This window comes from Natrix helvetica (genome assembly GCF_964273705.1).
Source record: "Natrix helvetica genome assembly, chromosome: 4".
Lineage (NCBI taxonomy): Eukaryota > Metazoa > Chordata > Lepidosauria > Squamata > Natricidae > Natrix > Natrix helvetica.
The window spans coordinates 166,326,789-166,345,854 of record NC_138550.1 but is presented as its reverse complement, the minus strand read 5'-3'; the positions used below and the strand labels follow the sequence as shown (position 1 = coordinate 166,345,854).

General features: G+C 43.8%; 1 protein-coding gene across 2 annotated transcripts in view; it reads left to right on the top strand.

The window, feature by feature from the left end:
• Positions 1–10,004: 10,004 nt before the first annotated feature.
• AGO2 (argonaute RISC catalytic component 2) overlaps positions 10,005–19,066 on the top strand; it is a 62,989-nt gene continuing 53,927 nt past the window's right edge. For both annotated transcript variants that reach the window (XM_081951057.1, XM_081951056.1), the window contains exon 1: positions 10,005–10,159. In XM_081951057.1, coding sequence (XP_081807183.1) covers positions 10,114–10,159 — 46 coding nt within the window. In that variant the 5' untranslated portion in view covers positions 10,005–10,113. The remainder of the gene's footprint in view (positions 10,160–19,066) is intronic.

Here is a 19,066-nt window from a genome sequence, read left to right as displayed (position 1 = left end):
ATGGTGAAGGAAAAACTTCCGCCACTCCCGCTTTTTCTTTCCGGCTGATGCCATCGAGGCGCCGGAAATAAACTGCTGGGCGTTCCTCTGCGTCACGGCTAGGGACGACGGGAGTTGCAATCCGAAGCGCTCCCGCCGCTCAGGATAGGCACTCTGGAGTCGCTCGTAGGCTGCGAATATCCGGACTAAATTGAAGTGGATCTGGGCTAGGAAAACCGGAGTGGCCGCTAGATTAGTCCAGCAAAGCTGGCTGGGGAATTCTGGGAGTTGAAGTCCACCAGGCTGTTGGATACCCCTGGATTAGTCTATGTGGGCTGCTGCTGCCACCTGTTGGGAATCTGCATCTATGCAGCCCAGATCCTGCTTTATTAACACTGAGGTTGTGTTTGCTGGTCTTCAGCCTAATGAGTGCCAGTCCTGTCGCTGAAAAACAGCGCTTCTGGGCTTTGGCTCCTTTGGGACCACCACTTGTTAGCCCACCCGCAAGATATTCAAGGAGCTACCAGATGGATCTATATGGTGTCTGAGGTGGACCATCTGAATGGGGCTATGCCTGAAGAGGAAATATGTGGCACTCAATAGCTTAGTGGCAACCTCTTAAACAGCATGAGCCAGCAGTGTTGCAGCTGCCAAAAAAGCCCAACAGTCCAAGGCTGCATTAACAGGGACAGAATCAAGATCACACTAAGTGTTGTACAGCTTTATAAAACTTCACTGCAAGACCACACTTGGAATATTGCATCCACGATATAAAAAGATGTTCAGACTCTAGAAAGTGTGCAAAGAAGAGCAACAAAGAGAATTAGGCAACTGGAGGCTAAAACATATGAAGAACAATTGCAGTAATTGGATATCTCTAGTCTAATGAAAATCAGGTCTAGGGGTGACATGATAGTCTTCCAGAGATAAGGTGCTATCACAAAGAAGATCTATTCTCCAACATACCTAAGGCAGGACAAGGAGCAACAGAATGAAGCTTATCAAGGAGAGATCCAACCTAAAACTAAGGAGAAATTTCCTGACAGAACAATTAATCAGTGAAAGGGTTTGCTTCCAGAAAGTGTGGGTGCTCCATCACTGGGTGTTTTTAAAATGAGATTGGAGAACCAATTGTCTGAAATTCTATAGGGTCTCCTGCTTAAGCAGAGGTTGGTCTAGAAGACATCCAACTCTGTTACTCTGTTTTGTTATCTGGATCAGGAAGTGATCTGTTCACCTTGAATGGCAGATTTCACACCCAGATCATCAAGCAACTATTTGGAGGCAAAGGCCAGATCTAACCCAATGTGAGTCAGAACCAAGGTAACATGGTGTTGGAAGAAATGTCCTTCTGGGTTTGGCTCCAAGTGGGGAAAAAGACACTGGAAACATGGAGGCTGCTTGGAAAGATGGTTTTAATGGTGGACCACATGGCCTGAGTTCTGAACAGAAAAGGTGATCACATGCTTCAATGTTGGTGGAGAAGAGAAGGAAAGGGAAGGGCAGAGACTGAAGAAGGGCTTGCAGGACTTTTTATAATCTGTTCGGCCCCATTTATCTGTTTCCTGTTCCTGTGTAAGAAATGTATTCTGATTGGTTGACAGACTCACATAGGCCCACGCAAGGGCAACCCTCTAGGCCAGTGGTTCCCAAACTTTTTCAGTCCACCGCCCCCTTGGTGCTACAAAATGATCCTCAGTGCACGCCACCCAAATTTTTTGAATTCAATTTTTTTTATGACCGGTTCTGTGGGCGTGGCTTGATGGGCATGGCTGGGGGAGTCATGTGACTGGGTGGTTTGCAATCCCCTTCCTCAACAGTTTGGAAGCAAAGAATAACTAGCAAAATGTAGCCTTTTACCTCTTTGGGGAATCATTTTCTTTTTTTAATTAATATTAAAGTCCCGCTCGCACAGAGAGGGACTTCTCCAGGTGCCGTCCACCAAACAGTGTCGGGGGGCGACGCCTAGGAGCAGAGCCTTCTCTGTGACGGGCCCAGCCCTGTGGAATGACCTCCCCCCTGATATCAGGACTACCTCTGACCTCCGCTCCTTCCGTGCAAAGCTCAAGACCCACCTCTTCCAATTAGCTGGCCTGGCTCAACCATAGTTTTACCGTACCGCTCCTGACGGGTTTTTTAAATCTTGTAATTTAATTGAGGGTGTTTTAAATTGTCAATTTTAAATTCTATTTTATATTTTTGTTACCTCCTCCATGTATATGTATATGTGTACGTACGTGTATGTGTTTATTTTTATTTGTATATGTATTGTTCATTTGTATATTTTATGTGCTTTTATTGTACGCCGCCCAGAGTCCTTTAGGAGAGGGTGCGGCTAACAAATAAAAATTTATTATTATTATTATTATTATTATTATTATTATTATTATTATTATTATTATTATTATTATTATTATTATTATTATTGTGATGATTTTTTATTTTATTTTTCCCAATACAACTCATGCAAAGGGTCATCCACAACTACATTACATTTTCCACACTCATATTTGTGATTCCTTATAACTTCTTTAAACTAAACATTTTTAGTACAAATCAACGCATTGACATATATATCACTAATGCAGTTTCCTATCTCTTCCATTGACATAATTAACACCTTATGTATTGAACACAAGTATATCAAGTATAGGTTAAACATGAATTGAAAAACATCTAATTCAAATGTGTAAGATGTGAATTTATCATATAATCACAGGCAAACATTGCACTTATGCCTAAGTCCTCTACCCACGCACATTATAAGACAGATAAAACTATCTTAGTTGCCTGTTGTAAATATTACTCTGCTAATTCAACAAGAAATGCTACTGCATGAATTCTTAATGCAGAACACAGCTAAAAGTGATTTTAGCAATTTTCTTCCCAAGTTAATTCAAAATGTATATCCAAATGTTCCTCTTATTTTTTTCCCCAAGCACTAGGACCGTGATGGCGAACTTATGGCACGCGTGCCACAAGTGGCATGCGGAGCCATTTGTCAGGGCACGCGAGGCGCGCACTGGCCAGCTGAGTTCACCTTATTAAAAGCTATTTTTTGCCTTCCCCAGGCTCCAGAGGCTTTATAGGAGCCTGGGGAGGGCGAAAAGAGCCTCCCCTGCCCCCCCGGAGGCTTCAGGGACCGTCCCTGAAGCCTTCGGAATGCTTAAAACCACCCTCCGAGCAACCTGCGAAGTCACTTCCGGTTTGCTCGGAGGGTGGTTTTAGGCGCTCCGAAGGCTTCAGGGAAGCCTCCGGACAGTCCCTGAAGCCTCCGGAGGGCCTCCGGGGGGTCGGGGGAGGCTCTTTTCACCCTCCCCAGGCTCCTATAAAGCCCCTGGAGCCTGGGGAGGGCAAAAAAAATGTAAAAATGGGGGGGGTCGCGTGTTATGTGCGCATGCGCGCTGGGGGATCGCGCGTTGTATTATGGGTGCGGCACGCCCGCACTCGACCCCCCTGCGCTCCCCCCACTTATGGCACGGGAGCAAAAAAAGGTTCGCCATCACTGCACTAGGATTATATTCAAAACCTGACACTTTTGCTCTGTGTGTCTGTGTGTGTGTGTGTTTGCTTGCTTGCTTCTGGTCTCCAGTCAGAAGGGCCAGTTGGGACCCCCAGAGGTCATCTAGTCCCACCCCAGACAGCGCCTCCCCACCCCACATTCCCCACCCCCACCTCCTCTGGGAAGGCTCCGGTGGGGGGGGGGAATGCGGAGCCCCTGCAGAGAGACCCTGCTGCCCTCCCTCACCCTTCACTCTTACTCCCTCCCTCTCTTCACAGGCCGAGCGGCCGCAGCGTTACTGGGATGATGATCATGGATGTGCTGTCGCCCCGGGGAAGGGAGGTCTGGCCGCCAGCAAAGGGCTTCCGCCGAGGCACCCCATGCAGGCAAAATAGCGAGCGAGCGAAGGAGGATCAGGCAGGGCACCGAAGCCCCTTCCCCTCCCACTTTGTCTTGATGAGGTCGTGCAACTTCTGGGCGTGGACGGACGGAGGTAGCCAGAGCGGCCCGGGCGGGCGAGCGGGCGAGCGATGGAGGATCTCGCTCACTCGCGAGCAGCTTCTGGATGGGCAGGGGTGAGTGAGCAAACTTGTTCTGAATAGCTTGCTAGAGGAGGCCACCTCCAGCACTCCTTTGCCGCCCCCCTTGCCTCTTACCGCCCTCCCTGCTGTCCCCCTTGCCTCTTACCGCCCCCCAGAAGGCGGTAGCGCCCACTTTGGGAACCACTGCTCTAGGCTGAGTTTTGAATCCAGGTTTGGTAGTTCTCAGATGCCACGTGGTCAGTTGAGTAAAGTGCCAATATTATCATGCCTTAATCCCATCCCCCTTGAGCTGATGGGGAGAACTCTTTATTATGTAAAGTGGACTAGCTTGGCCTTCTTAATGGCCCATTGACAAAGTGAGGATGGCAGGAAGCTGCAGGAATTTACTTTGTGTTTAAAATGTGTTTCTCCCTTTTTTCACATCCAGGAAAATATAATAATCTGCCTTTTCAATATTTCCTAGGATATTTCATTTTTCTGGGAGAGGGCTGGGTGATAACTTCCTACACTGGGACCAGGTGATAGTCATTATGGAAACCATGAACTTCTGATCTGTACTAGACCTAGCTCTGTAGCTCTGTCTACCTGAAAGTTGAACTCCCCATACCACTTTTTTAATTATATATATTTTTTATTTTTAGATAGACATAGACAAACAAAACATAAAACCATTTTCAATTACACAGAGTGTGTCGATTGGTTACAAGGTTTTTGTGCATCCTTTCCACAGTCCTCACAATTTATATGAAATCACATATCAAATCAAATATATATGTATACATTGTTATCATTGTACATTATTTATTTGACTATAACTATTGTTCCTTCATTTTAAAAGAGATATTCTAGGTATTGGATTCATTTATATTATAACAATTCATTACATCATCTTAAATCTATTCAATAATAATGTATCTTTATGTTGTATTGTGTATCATTCTATTATTCTTATATTATAAAATTCTCTAGTGTCTTTGCATGTTTTTTATCTAACCACTGAAAAAATAAATCCCATATCATATAAAATTGTTTGTGTTCTTGTTCTCTCGTTTCAAATGTCAATTTACCCATTTCAGCACATTCCAGTGGTGGGATTCAAATAATTTAACAACTGGTTCTCTGCCCTAATGGTTTCTTCCAATAACCAGTTCACCAAACTACTCTGAAAGTTAACAACCGGTTCTCCCAAAGTGGCGCGAACTGGCTGAATCCCACCAGTGGCACGTTCCATTATTTTGTGAATAACTTCCTCCTGCGTTGGTGTTTTATCATTTTTCCAATTTTTAGCAAATACAATTCTAGCCGCTGTTAACACATTTACAATCATTTTATCTAATTCAGTCATTTTATCATAGAAACCTTCCATTTATCATATCTAGAATGTATTTGCAGATATGAAAACCAGTTCATCTTTACACCTTGTTCTTCCAGTTCTTGCATAGATTTAAGTTCACCATTTGCATCCAATATTTCACCATATCTGCTTGCTCCTTTTTGTATGTCATTGGATACCCATACCACTTTTGAATGGTCTCCTTCAACAAGTTTCCATTCAGGTCTACATATTATTATTTTGATTATGTTGTTCACTTGGAAGTTTAATTGGCTACCTGTATTGTTACATTGCTGCCTCTTTGACTGAGTGTTATATAAAGATAGGTTGGGGGTGGTGGTTTGATGGGATTGAGAGATCCCCACTGCCAGGGAGCCCTCATGGTTTTTAGCTTTCTATTTATTCTTGTTTTTATAGTTCTTTTTAATTTTTTACCTTTTTATTATATTGCAAGTGGCCCGGTCGCTTTTTCAGTGAGATGGGCAGCTTAAAAATTGAATTAATAAATGAACAGAATTAATGAATTTATGTACAAAAGAAGTGGTGCAAGCATTTGAGCAAATTACGGAGTCACTGAAGAAACTACTCAGACGTTTTGTCCAAGAACCTCCTAGAGCTTAGACTAGAGGTATATTTGGCAAGGGAAACACCAAACAAAAGACAAAGGAACTTGAGTTCAGATGATTGAAATAAGATGAATTGGGAGGAAGAGCAATAGAATGAACAAAGCGGATTTTACTTAGCATTGCGGACTACAGTAAGAGTTTTGAGGCTATAGTACATGCCAACATGTGGGACAATGAAAGGCTAATGAATGTGCCAGAATAAACTGGTTACTTTCTTTTGAGAAAACTGTACAATGGACATTAGCTGAAGAAGCTTCTTGGATGAGAAGTGAAACGGCTTCAAAGAAAAACCAGAAAGCCAATTGCCTCTTCCAAAGCACCTTTGAGACAACCATGGTCTGGATGCCTGAGAATCTCCATAGACAATGGACCCTATTGAAGAACCAAATCTGGAGAAACTGAATGGTTCAGAATAGGGAAATAAAGATCAGAGTGCGTAATATCACCATATTTAACTTCTATGGCAGATGTATTGTAAAAACCATAGAATTGCAACAAATGGCACCTAGAATTAAATTCAGATGCTGAAACCGTCCAGATGACATGATTTTGTTAGCTAAAGATAATGATGAAAGTCATTAGGAAAGTAAAAATGAGAAGTGAAAAATGTGGTTTAATGTTAACTATGAAAAATTCTCATGTTTGGAGAATTTCCAATTGACGGTAAAGTGAAGATAGTCCCAAAGGTGCTTTTTTCCCCCAAGAGGCAACTGGATTTTCTGGTTTTTCTTTGAAGACATTTTGCTTCTCACCCAAGAAGCTTCTTCAGAGCTGAAAAAGTTTAAATTTACTTTATTGTCATTGCACCTCATACAACGAAATCAAATGCCATCTTCAGTGTACATCATACATAAGAAAACTATTTAAAAAACCCACATGTCCTTCACATTCTATACAATTGAATTGAAGCTTCTTGGATGAGAAGCGAAATGTCTTCAAAGAAAAATCAGAACCTCCAGTTGCCTGTTGGGGGGAAAAAAACACTTTTGGGACGACCATGACCTGGATGACTGAGAATCTCCACAGACAAGTGAAGATAGGTAGTAATTTTGTTTTCTGGACTGAAAGTGAACATGACGTTAGAGATAACATTAGAACCACTTCTGACCTCCGCTCCTTCCGGCAAAAATTGAAGACTCACCTGTTCCGATTAGCAGGCCTGGCATAATTACAACTGTCCCTCCTGGCAAATGTATTATTATCTGGTTATCTTAGGGGTTTTTTAATTTGTTGTGTCTGTTTTAGGGATTTAAAACTTATATTTATATTAGCTTTGTACAGTTCTTTTAATTGCATTTTAACCTCCTCCAAACTGTACATATTTAACTTTTTTATTGTATTTTGTGATATTCTCTATGGACTGTACACCGCCCCGAGTCCCTTCTGGGAGAGTGGGCAGTCTAGAAGCATCAAATATAAATAAATAAATAAATAAATAAATGTGAAGATTAATTCTAGGAAGCAAATGACAAACTGAGGCAGGATCATTCCTGTTAAAGAGTATTTCAATAATTATTAAGATCTTAGCAGTAAAAAGCTCTCTTTCCCCAATAATAATATACTCCAAAAGATGGACATTGAGAAAGGAGGAGAGAAAGAAGACAGACCCTTTCAGATGACGGATTTGGAGATAACCCATGGATTGCAAGAATTGGTTGATCAATCATCCCTGGACTTAAAAGTTTAACTGCTCAATTGTGGCTCTAATTATCAAACAGAATTAGACTCATTCCTTGGGCATATAATGCAACTGGAGTAGGAAAAAAAGCCCGCTTAGCATGATTAAAGTAGAAGGGAAATGTGTTGTTCAGTCCCTATGCCCAACTCTTAATGACTCCACAGATCATCACATGCTAGTGCCCCCTATCCTCCAATGTCACCCCATGGTTGCCCAAAGTTGTGTTCATGGGGTCACCGACACCATCTGACCATCTCATCCTCTGCCGTCCCCTTCTCCTTTTGCCTTCCATTTTCCCCATCATCAGGGTCCTTTCCAAGGAGTCCTCTCTTCTCATTTGGCGGTCAAAGTGTTTGAGCTTCAGCTTCAAAATAACAAGAGTTGGAAGGGACCTTGGAGGTTTTCTAGTCCAACCCCCTGCTCAAGCAGGAGACCCTATAGCATTTCATACAAGTGGCTGCCCAGTCTCTTCTTTAAAAGCCTCCAGTCAGGATTGATTTCCTTTAGGATGGAAAGGGATGGAGGAACTCAAAAAGGCTGTTTGGAAGAGGTACAAGGCAGTACTGCAGGCTACTTTTGCTGGCCGCCAGCAGTTTAGCAGTTCAATCCTGACTGGCTCAAGGTTGACTCAGCCCTCCATCCTTTTGAGGTTGGTAAAATGAGGACCCAGATTATTGGTGGCAAGAGGCTGATTTTAAACCACTCAGAGAAGGCTGTAAAGCACTTTGAAGCAGTATGTAATTCTAAAGTTGCATTACTATTGCTATTAATCAAAATAGGCTGGGATAACAATCTGATAACAATATGGGATGCAATGGCTCAGTGGCTAAGACGCTGAGCTTGTCGATCAGAAAGGTCGGCAGTTTGAATCCCTAGTGTCGTGTAATGGAGTGAGCTCCTGTTACTTGTCCCAGCTTCTGCCAACCTAGCAGTTCGAAAGCATGTGAAAAATGCAAGTAGAAAAATAGGAACCACCTTTGGTGGGAAGGTAACAGCGTTCTGCGCCTTTGGCGTGAGCCTTCGGCGGCTACATGACCATGGAAACATCTTTGGAGTGCGCTGGCTCTTCAGCTTAGAAAGGGAGATGAGCACTGCCCCCTAGAGTCAGGAACGACTAACACATGTGGACAAGGGGAACCTTTAGCTTTACCTAACAATCCGTTGTCTGAGTTTTTGTCTCTGTGAGTCTTTCTGGGCTACACATTTTCTATATATTAAAAGAAAAAGAACATTAATAGATGAAAACGTTGAAGGACCAAAACCAGAAGGGCAAATTAGGGCATGGATGGGACAACTTGTGACTCATTTTCCTCCTCTCTCATCAGACATCAACAGCCAGCAGGAAACCACCAGGCAGTCTTAAAAGCAGTATTTCTCAACTTTCGCAACCTTGAAGATCCAAGGACCTAAAGGGCTGCCTTCATCCCCTGCTTCCCCATGAAGCTCAGGGTTCAATCAGCAGAAGCATTGGGGTGTGTGTGTGTGTGTGTGTGTGTGAATGGCTATTTGGGCATTAGGCAGAACAGTCGTGGAAGCCGCTGTTATGTATAATATGTTAAGTCATGATGTGCAATGAATATTATCTAGTTGCATGATGTCTTCTCCAGGATGGATTTAAAAATTAACCTACCCAAGACAAGAATGGAACATGCTGTGAATAACAACAGTCCGAAGGGACCTTAGAGGTCTTCTAGTCCAACCCCCTGGTCAAGGCAGGAAACTCTGTACCGTTTCAGACCAACGGAACGATGGCTCGCTCATTTATAAAAGACACACATTACATTCTTTGAGTTGCTAAACAAAGTGCAGGTTTAAAATAAGCGAGACAGGTTTAAAAACTCTGCTTTGCAGGAGACTCTTCCAACCTCTCCCTCGTCGGCCTCCATTCTTTTTGTTTCAAAAGCTACAACCCCGCTTCGCAACCGGCTCTCCTGCCTCTCACCGGGCATCCCCCAACTCATTTAACCCGGAGAAAAGGATCCCGCGAAAGCCGCGGGGCGGGCGACACGCGAGCGCCGCGTTCACACGAGATGCGGATCTCGGGTCAGCCCAAAATGCCGAGGCCCAATCCTGTAACGGCCGCCTCAGAAAACCGGCATCTGCCCGGCTCGGTCCCGGCGCCATCGGGGCAGAACCGACGCCGGCTGGCACGTGGGGACCGGGCGCTCCGGCGGCCACCTCGTTCCCGGAAGGCCGGCTGAGATGCCCGGCCGGGGCTCTCCCCGCCGGGCCGGGGAAGCTGAAACGGGGCCGGCCGGCGACGGCGGCGAGAAGCGCGGGGCGGCCGCAGGGAGGGCGGCCCCATTGCCAGCCTCTCGGGGCGGAGGCGCGGGCGGAGGCGGGTTTCCTTTCTTTAGGCCGCCCTTGCCGCCGCCGTTGCTCCTGCCCTCGCCGCCGCCGCCGCCTGGACTCCCGCGCCGCTCGCCTCCCACGCAGCCCGGCGCTCGGCCGCCATGTACCCGGCCGGGGGAGCCGCCCCCGGGGCCGCCGCGGGGCCCGGTGAGTCCCGGAGGGGGTGAGGAGAGGGAGGGAAGGAAGGAAGGAAGGAAGGAAGGGAAGGCGGGAGGGCGGCGCGTCCAGGGCCAGAAGTGCCGGCGGGCCTGAGGGGAGCCGGCGCTGGGCCTCGGCCGCCGCTCGGGGCTCCTCCGGCTCTCGAGTCTGAGGGGGCTCCGGCGCTGGTGGCGCGCGGGAAGGAGGCCCCCAAGGCCCCCCTCAGATGCTGGGCCTGAGCGGGGGAGGGAAGCTCGCGGCGGGCCCATCTCTGAGGAGACTTTTGTGGCCGGGCGTGAGGGGGGAAGAAGTTGCCTCACCGGGAAGCGGGGGGGAGAAACCCGCGTGTAACACGCTGAATGTGAGGAGCCTCCCTTGAGTACGTGTGTATGTGAGAAGAGGCGGCCGTGGGAAAGGCGTCTTTCCCTGAGGGGGAACCGGCCCCATAAGTCCTCCCCCCCCCCACCTCCCTCCCTCACGACGAGCCTGAGGCGGCCGTTGCGGGGAGCGTTTGTCTCTTCCTGAGGAATCCCGCCAAGGAGGAGGAGAAATAACAAGGGGCTGCTGCAGTTCATCTGGGGCAGCAGCTCCCTCCTTTGTGGGGAGGAGGATGGCGGTGGTGGTGGTGGTGGCGGTGATGGGGGGCAGAAGTCCCTCAGGTCAATCCGGGCAGGCATTTATTTGGGTGATCTTCCCATTCCCCCCTCCCCCCCTCACCGACATTTTGCCTAAAAACGGGGCGCTCCATGTATTAACAGCCCCCTCCCTCAAACCACACATAATTTGATATCTGTTTGCAACCGTTTCTCATTTCATTTGATGAGATAACAACAACAACAACAACCACTACTACTTGAACATTCTACAAAAAACCACCCTACTTGGAACAGCTTATATCCTGTACTTTAACAGTTCCTGGGTCCTTGGTTAGGACTCCAGCTGTTGAGCTACCAATCAGCCCCAAAGGCTGTGAATCTCACCAAAGATGATGATGATGATGATGATGATAATAATATCATATATTTTAAGAAGATACCTGGTTGATACCTAGGATGCTGGCAGCAACCCATATCAACCATTATCATCAGTCAATGAAATTTGTGACACATCTTTAAACATTCACTTGACTGAGTTTCGTGCTTAATGAATAAAAGAAATTAATGATAATAATAGTAATAATAATAATTTGATAATAATAGTAATAATAACTTGATAATAACAATAATTAGCACCAGTTAATGGTATTTATGACACATCTTTAATGTTCACTTCAGTTTCATGTTTAATGAATAAAATAAATAATAACAATAATAATAACAATAATAATAATAATAATAATAATAATAATAATAATAATAATAATAATAACAACAACAACTTGGTTGATACCTAGGACGCTGGCAGCAACCCGTATCAACCATTAGCACCAGTCAACGGTATTTGTGGTGCATTTTTGAATATTCAGTTGACTTGAGCTTCATGTTTAATAAACAATAATAATAACTTGATATTGATTGATCTAAGCAAGCCCAGTTCAGAAGTTCCCGCTTTCGGGTATTCTTACCCCCCACCCCTTCCACTCATGTTCCCAGGCCAGCCCCATTCTCCCCTTTACATGACATGGATGCCAAAAGTCTCATCCTGGGAAGAAAGACCCTCGGACTTCAGCCTCTTGGAAAGCCAGCTTGTTGCTTAAGACAGCCTGGGTGGTTTTTTTGCTTTTCCCCACCCCCATTTGCAAAACCAGCCCTGGTTAGGAAGCTATGGGCTGGCTTATGGGTTTCCAAGGGAGCGGAGGGGAGGTGGCTTATGGAAGGATGGGTGCTGGGAAGTGTAGTTCTCCCTGAGCATCGGCATCTCTTGAGGGCTTTCACCTTATTTTGTCCATCCTCTTGCAAGGATTTGAGTGTCGGTCCTGGCTGCCCTTCATCATTTAGGGATGAAAAGCATTTATTTGCTTTTTTTCCAGAAAATGAAAGAAAAAAAGCTGCTCTCGGAAAGTTGGGGGTTGGAGTGATTAGTGGAGTTGCTTCAACAGTGAGATGGGCAGGATGTAAGTTTAATAAATATTAGGTTTTTTTTGTTGTGGGAACTTAATTGGGTAATGAAATGTCTGCAAGAAAACCACCAAGCTCAAAAGAGCTGCAGTCCAACCCTGAGCTGCAAATATTCTATCAACACATCGTTCATCCATTTTTTATTTTAGTCTTGCTTATTTTTAGGTATTTTATTTCAGCTACATTGTGCTTTCAGTTTATTCTCTTCAGTTAGTTTCAGTTATTTTCTGTCTCCTACCCCCTCTCCCTCTGTATAGATCTACTGCTTTTAAAAGTGTTGATAATGGTGGTCTTCTAATTACCACTGCATAATGATTGCGCAATGACAAATATTCTCTCGTAGGAATTATATTGGGATTGTTGTAATTATGTTAAAGAGGAATATTATTTCCTGTAGAGGTCCCTTATGGCAACCTCTACAAGAAGGTGGTTGATCTAACCTTAAATGCCCAATTGGTTTTATTCAACAGCTGGCTGATGTTGCCCAAGACAAATATCTGAAATTAAAACTGAGGTGGGAGCAGGGAAGAACAATCAAAGGAGATCAAGGAATACGAGATCAAGGGATCTGATTTCCTAGGGCTGGGTTGTCCCAACAACAGTATCGCTGCTAACTTTGGACATGTTAACTAGACGAACATGGTAGTGAAGTCAAAACAGGTCCAAAAGGGTCAAGTACAAGGTCAAGTCAACGGAGGAAGGTTATAGGAAGAAAGTTTGCCAATGGAAATCGCAGACCATGGGTGGGAAAGAAGAAGCAATGGAGCTGACTTGGGCAGAATATGGGTCATCCCTATGGTGAAAGAAGAGGATGGGGTTGAAATCCAGAATGGTGACCGGGAGGTTTTCAGGAAATAATTATTTGCAGAATTAACTTGTGTTAGATTCAAAGAAGTGGGAGAGTATTACAAAGGAATTCTGTGTAGCTCCTTCCTACTTCTCTGATTCCTAGGGTATAAGAGGGAGGGAAGAGAAGACATGGGCAAACTTGCAAGATTGTCTTGTAATAAAGGATACTTCTAGTCCTTCAAATCAGGTTAGTTTTCTAACCTGCTCTACCTTGAAAGATGGATACTTGGGTTTCAATGTAAGGCTGCATGATGGAAAAGTTCTTTCTTAATAAAAGTATGAGGAGCCATGACTTCACAGATGTCTCACACTCCAACTCCCATCTTCCCTCACCATTGCCCATGCTAACTGAGACAAGTGGGAATCGTGGTTGAGCAGCATCTTGAATTGATGGGCTTCCATTTAAAGTTGACAAAGTGGTTTTTAAGATCATGGGAGTGGTGCTTCCTTGGACCAGATACTGCCTAGTGAAATTGGCAGAAGACTTAGAAGTATTTCTCGCAATATGATCCATGAAATTCATTGTCTTAAAATGTAGTGACTCTACTGGATAGATGCCCAACCGTTGGTTACATGATGGCTAACGGAATGCTGTTGGCTCGAACGCCATAAGTATTAGCTAAATTAGGTTGTCCAAAAGAGGTTACTGGACCAGAGAATCTTATACGTAGGGAATTCTTACATTAAGCAAGTTGTTAAACTCACCTTTTGTTGTTGCAACCTTCTCCCATTACAATAACTTTAATTCTCGCTGTGATCAGGAGCCCTAAATTCCCTTCGGTTGGTGGTTGTAATGAAAATCACTGCCTGAGTTAGGACAGGGCTGCTTCTTGATTACAAAAACAAGATTTGACTGCTATATATGGTATCTTCTGTTTTACATTGTGTCTGAAATTCTCCCTTTAGTATGACCTCCCAAAAATAGTTTTTTAAAATGTTCCATGCTGCAAAAATATAGGTTGTAAGCTGCAGTTAATTGTCACCGTTTTGGAATTTGAAACTATTGATACTCCTGTACAGTCTTATTTTATACTTTAGATTTCATATGTATTATTATAAGCTTGGATTAATCTGCCACAGGATAAAGTCCTCTTCCTGAAGGCCTATGGACGTAATCTGCCATGCTGCCCCAATATGTGTTGGTAGATCAACGTTTTTTGACTTCCCAGCGTAAGGTTGACAGGGAGAGACTGACCAGAAGTTCTCCCATGGCTGAGAAGGTACTAGAAGATGGGAAACCACTAAGTGGAGCAACAGGCTAGCCTTAACCAACGGACCAGGGGTGTGACAGTAACTGGCCCAAAGTCATGCCAGTCAAACTTCTATGGGAAACCTCCATCTCCCTTCTCCTAGTCCAGCACCTTCACAACTAAAGGTAGTCCTTGTTTAACGACCACTTGTTGTGACTGAACTTTGTACTTATGGCTGTTGCAGTGTCCCCACATTCATCTGAACACAATTTGCAACTTTTCCTGCCAGCTTCTCATGGGCAAAGTCAATGGGGAAGCCAGCAGGAACTCTTTGGTTACAGTCACATAAGCAATGGGGGATTGCTAGAACTGCTGTCAGGAGTGTGGTCATATGAGCACACTGCTTAAAGATAGAATTTCTAGTCCTAGTTGTGTAATTAAACAAGGACTACTGGTATGCCACACTCTGGCTCTTGAGCTGAGAGAGAAGGACAGGTATACTAGAGGTGTCTAATATGCGTCTGCCCACCCAGAAAGATAGTTGTGCCAATGCATGTGATCTTGTAGGACATAACAAAACAACACTGCTAAAAATCTCCCTTCTAGTCTTATTCTGAGCTGGGTCTGCGTGATCATCTAGGCCGCATTTTTCTTTTCATGGACTTTTGCCATGAGTTAAAAAAGCTTTCAGCCCAACCATAAATTTGACACAGGGTTTGCTTTCTTAGCAGCTGCTTTTCAGATCCCAGTGTGGTTGTGGCTTGTTTGATTCTCTACTGTGGCATGAGGAAACGCTCCAGTAAAGCTTAACAAAAACCTCAAATAGGATTTGTAGTTGAAGAATTCCAGAAGTCAGCACTTTTAGCCTGCAACTGGACGTCTCAAAAGTTGGAGCCATCCGGTTTTCCCAAAACATAAGTGATAAATGTTTTTGAAATGCATTGGCTTGGAGCAGAGGATTTTGAGTTGCACAGCATTGTGATCTGAAGTGCTTAGTGTTAGCCTACTTAGGGTTGGCGGTGAAAGATGACATTTCTAGAGGACTTGATCCATTGAGGGTGGAGAAACTGTCCATCCCTTCCCAAGTCAGAGAGGCGAAATCTCTAGAAATTTTGAAAATGGAAAAAATTCCACTTTTTCCTGCTTTTTTGAAGAAAAAAAAACCTGAGGGAAGAAATGGGTGTATATGTGGCACTTGTGCCTCGTACCATTTATAAGTATTATATCCAGTAGCATAAAAAATATACATTATAAAGTATAGAATCATTTTTAATAATGTGTTCGGTGCATGGGTGAATGGTATACTCATTCAGGCAATAATTAATACAATACAATACAATACAATACAGTACAATACAATACAATAGTAGAGTTGGAAGGGACCTTGGAGGTCTTCTAGTCCAACCCCCTGCCTAGGCAGGAAACCCTATACCGTTTCAGACAGATGGCTATCCAACATCTTCTTAAAGACTTCCAGTGTTGGGGCATTCACAACTTCTGGAGGCAAACTGTTCCACTGATTAATTGTTCTAACTGTCAGGAAGCTTCTCCTCAGTTCTAAGTTGCTTCTCTCCTTGATTAGTTTCCACCCATTGCTTCTTGTTCTGTCCTCAGGTGCCTTGGAGAACAGTTTGACTCCCTCTTCTTTGTGGCAACCCCTGAGATATTGGAACAATGCTATCATGTCTCCCCTAGTCCTTCTTTCTCTTAAGCCAAACATACCCAGTTCCTGCAACCGTTCTTCATATGTTTTAGTCTCCAGTCCCCTAATCATCTTTGTTGTTCTTCTCTGCACTCTTTCTAGAGTCTCCACATCTTTTTTACATCGTGGCGACCAGAATTATACATTGATTGAATTCTCTTTAAAGTGTGTGTATCTGTATAAAAATGGAACTGTAATCTATTGAAAGGATCAAGAAGTCTAACCATTCATTAAAACGCTGCTTCATAATTTTTCTCTGTTGAGGCCAAGGTAGCTACTGACCTGTGGGAACTCAGGCAGAGAGGTTGATGAATGAAGACTTTGGGAACCGAACTACTTAGTTACCTCTCTGCCATTTATGTCAATCCAGAAACCTGTTTCCATGGTCTCCTCCACTTAATTGTTGTGGATGATAATACAGACCCTCGAAAATAATTTAGAGTCCATCACATCCTTTGTTCATCTGAACAAAATGTTCCATGTGCTTTTGAAGTGGAAACTGAAGTCACAGAATCATTTATAATAATGGGTAGTTTGCTCTGGAGAAACATAGAATCATTGGGCTGGAAGGGACCTTGGAGGTCTTCTAGTTCAACTCCCTGCCCAAGGCGGAAAACCTTATGCCATCATTCATCCAGGACAGGGCAAAATCCCAGAGGTGCTTTCCAAAAGGGGACTGGATTTTTCCCCCCGCCCCGTTGAAAACGTTTTGCTTCTCATCCAAGAAGCTTCTTCGATTCAAAATATTTTCCCACCGTTCAGTCAGAACTGAAGAAGCTTACATGTAATAGAATAACAGAGTTGGAAGGGACCTTGGAGATCTCCTAGTCTGACCCCCTGCTCAAGCAGGAACCGTATACAATTTGAGATGAGTGGCTGTCCAGTCTTGTCTTAAAAGCCTCCAGTGATGGCGCACCCACAACCTCTGAAGGCAAGTTGTTCTACCCCTGCCCAAAAAAGACAACCATTTTGTATCCTGACTGTACATTCAACTTCTAGTTGACAGGTTGTGAGCAATAGTATATTGGCCTTCAAGATAGTTATAGAATACGATAGGTATTGTGTGAGTATCTTGGGTAAAATCAATCTTGTTATGCGTGTGTCATACTATTCCTGAACTGACCATACTGTCCATAACTTTCAGCAGGAAATGTATGACAAGGAACAATCAAAATTGGTGTGCTAGAGTACACTTCTATCTTACTAAAAATGTGACGTTGAAGCCTAAGGTATGATTCACAACAAAAATCAATATCTAAGATCCTATTTAGGGATTGCCATTCCACGCATTATAAAGTGGCATTAACACTTCCCGTTATCTTAATTCTAGTGGGCTAGTTTTGTGCCACCAAATTGAGACAACAAAACACTTTAAAAAAATCTTCCAAATTAGAATGGGAAATACACAATTTAATGGCAAATGAGGTCAAATAAAAGCTATGAATTCAGCGTTTACCTTTGAAAGATGACTTTTTAAGAATGAGGGCATTTGAGTTGCTGAAGTTGTTGTTGGTGGATTAATGAAAATGTTGACTTAATATGCAGCCTCTGAAGAAATTCCTGCTCTCTGTTGACACACACATTAGAAGTAACACTTGTGGTTTTGTTCACTGCAGCTCAGAATATTTTAGAGGTTAAGGGCTGAGAATTAAAGTAAATCCAGGAACATGATTTAGTTGTCTAAAATTGAGCATGGGCTAAAAAAAAGTGAATACTGGAAAACTGTCTCTTCTTCCACAATTAATAAAAATACTAGTAGGTCATTTTGTGAAAAATGGTTTAAAGAAAGGAGATGAAATAATATAAAATACCAACTTGGATAGTTTTGGAAAAGCGTTACATGGAGGATAAATGGAGAAGTGGTTGGTAGTAACTATGGTTCATGTTAATTGATATTTATTTTATTATTTATTATTCACACTTATAGACCGCCCCCTCTCCCGGAGAGGACTCGGGGCGGTGTACAGTCACTAAAATACATTATAAAATACATACATAAACAATTAAATTAATACTGGTGAAGGAGGTTATGAGACTGTAATCGAATAATAAATATAATACGTTAAAAGCCTATAAAACCCTTAAAACCCAATTAAAATAAATAAATCCCGGGAGGTAAAACTAAGACAGTGCCAGGCCAGCTGATTGAAATAGGTGAGTCTTTAACTTTTGCCGGAAGGAGCGGAGGTCGGTGGTGGTTCGAATGTCTGGGGGGAGGTCATTCCAGAGGGTTGGGCCCATCACAGAGAAGGATCTACTCCTAGGTGTCGCCCGCTGGCATTGCCTAGCAGACGGCACCAGGAGGAGCCCCTCCCTGTGTGAGCGGATAGGTCGCAGGGACGTGTGTGGTAGGATGCGATCCTGCAGATAACTAGGTCCTCTGCCATGGAGCGCTTTAAAGATGGTAATCAATACCTTGAAACGCACCCGAAAGGCTACAGGTAGCCAGTGCAGCTCGCACAGGAGAGGTGTTACGTGGGAGTAACGAGTACTTCCCATAATAACCCGCGCGGCTGCGTTCTGAACTAGCTGCAGTCTCCGGATGCGTCCCAAGGGAAGCCCCATGTAGAGGGCATTGCAGTAGTCCAGGAGTTGAAGTCCACAAGTCTTAAAGTTCCCAAGTTTGGACACCCCCGATGTATGAGAACTCATTGAAGTGACAATTTCTTTCTGCGATACAGTAATCTGTATCAAAACTCAACCCCACCTCAATAACAGCAGAAGCAACAGCATTTTATTATCAGAAGAGAATTTGAGCTAAATTATAATTGCCAGCAGTGTAATAAATATTCTGAATTCATTAGGTACATCTAATTTTTGTACATGTATATTTATATGTATATATACAATCTAGTGCCAAATATAGGTGGTAAACCCCATACTGGTGGGCCATCCCCAGGGTTTCAGTCTTGGGCCACTTTATGTCAGCAGTTCTTTACCTGGCCTTGTCTGTCAGTGATGTCTCTTCCATGTTTACATAAAGCCTCTGGCTTGCCTGAGAACTGGTGGTTGCATCTATTACAACTTGTAAGCTTCTTGTTGGCATCTGCTTGGCAGTAAGAAATCAAATATGTTTCAGAATTGTGAGCCGCCTAGAGTCATTTGTTGAGACAAGCAG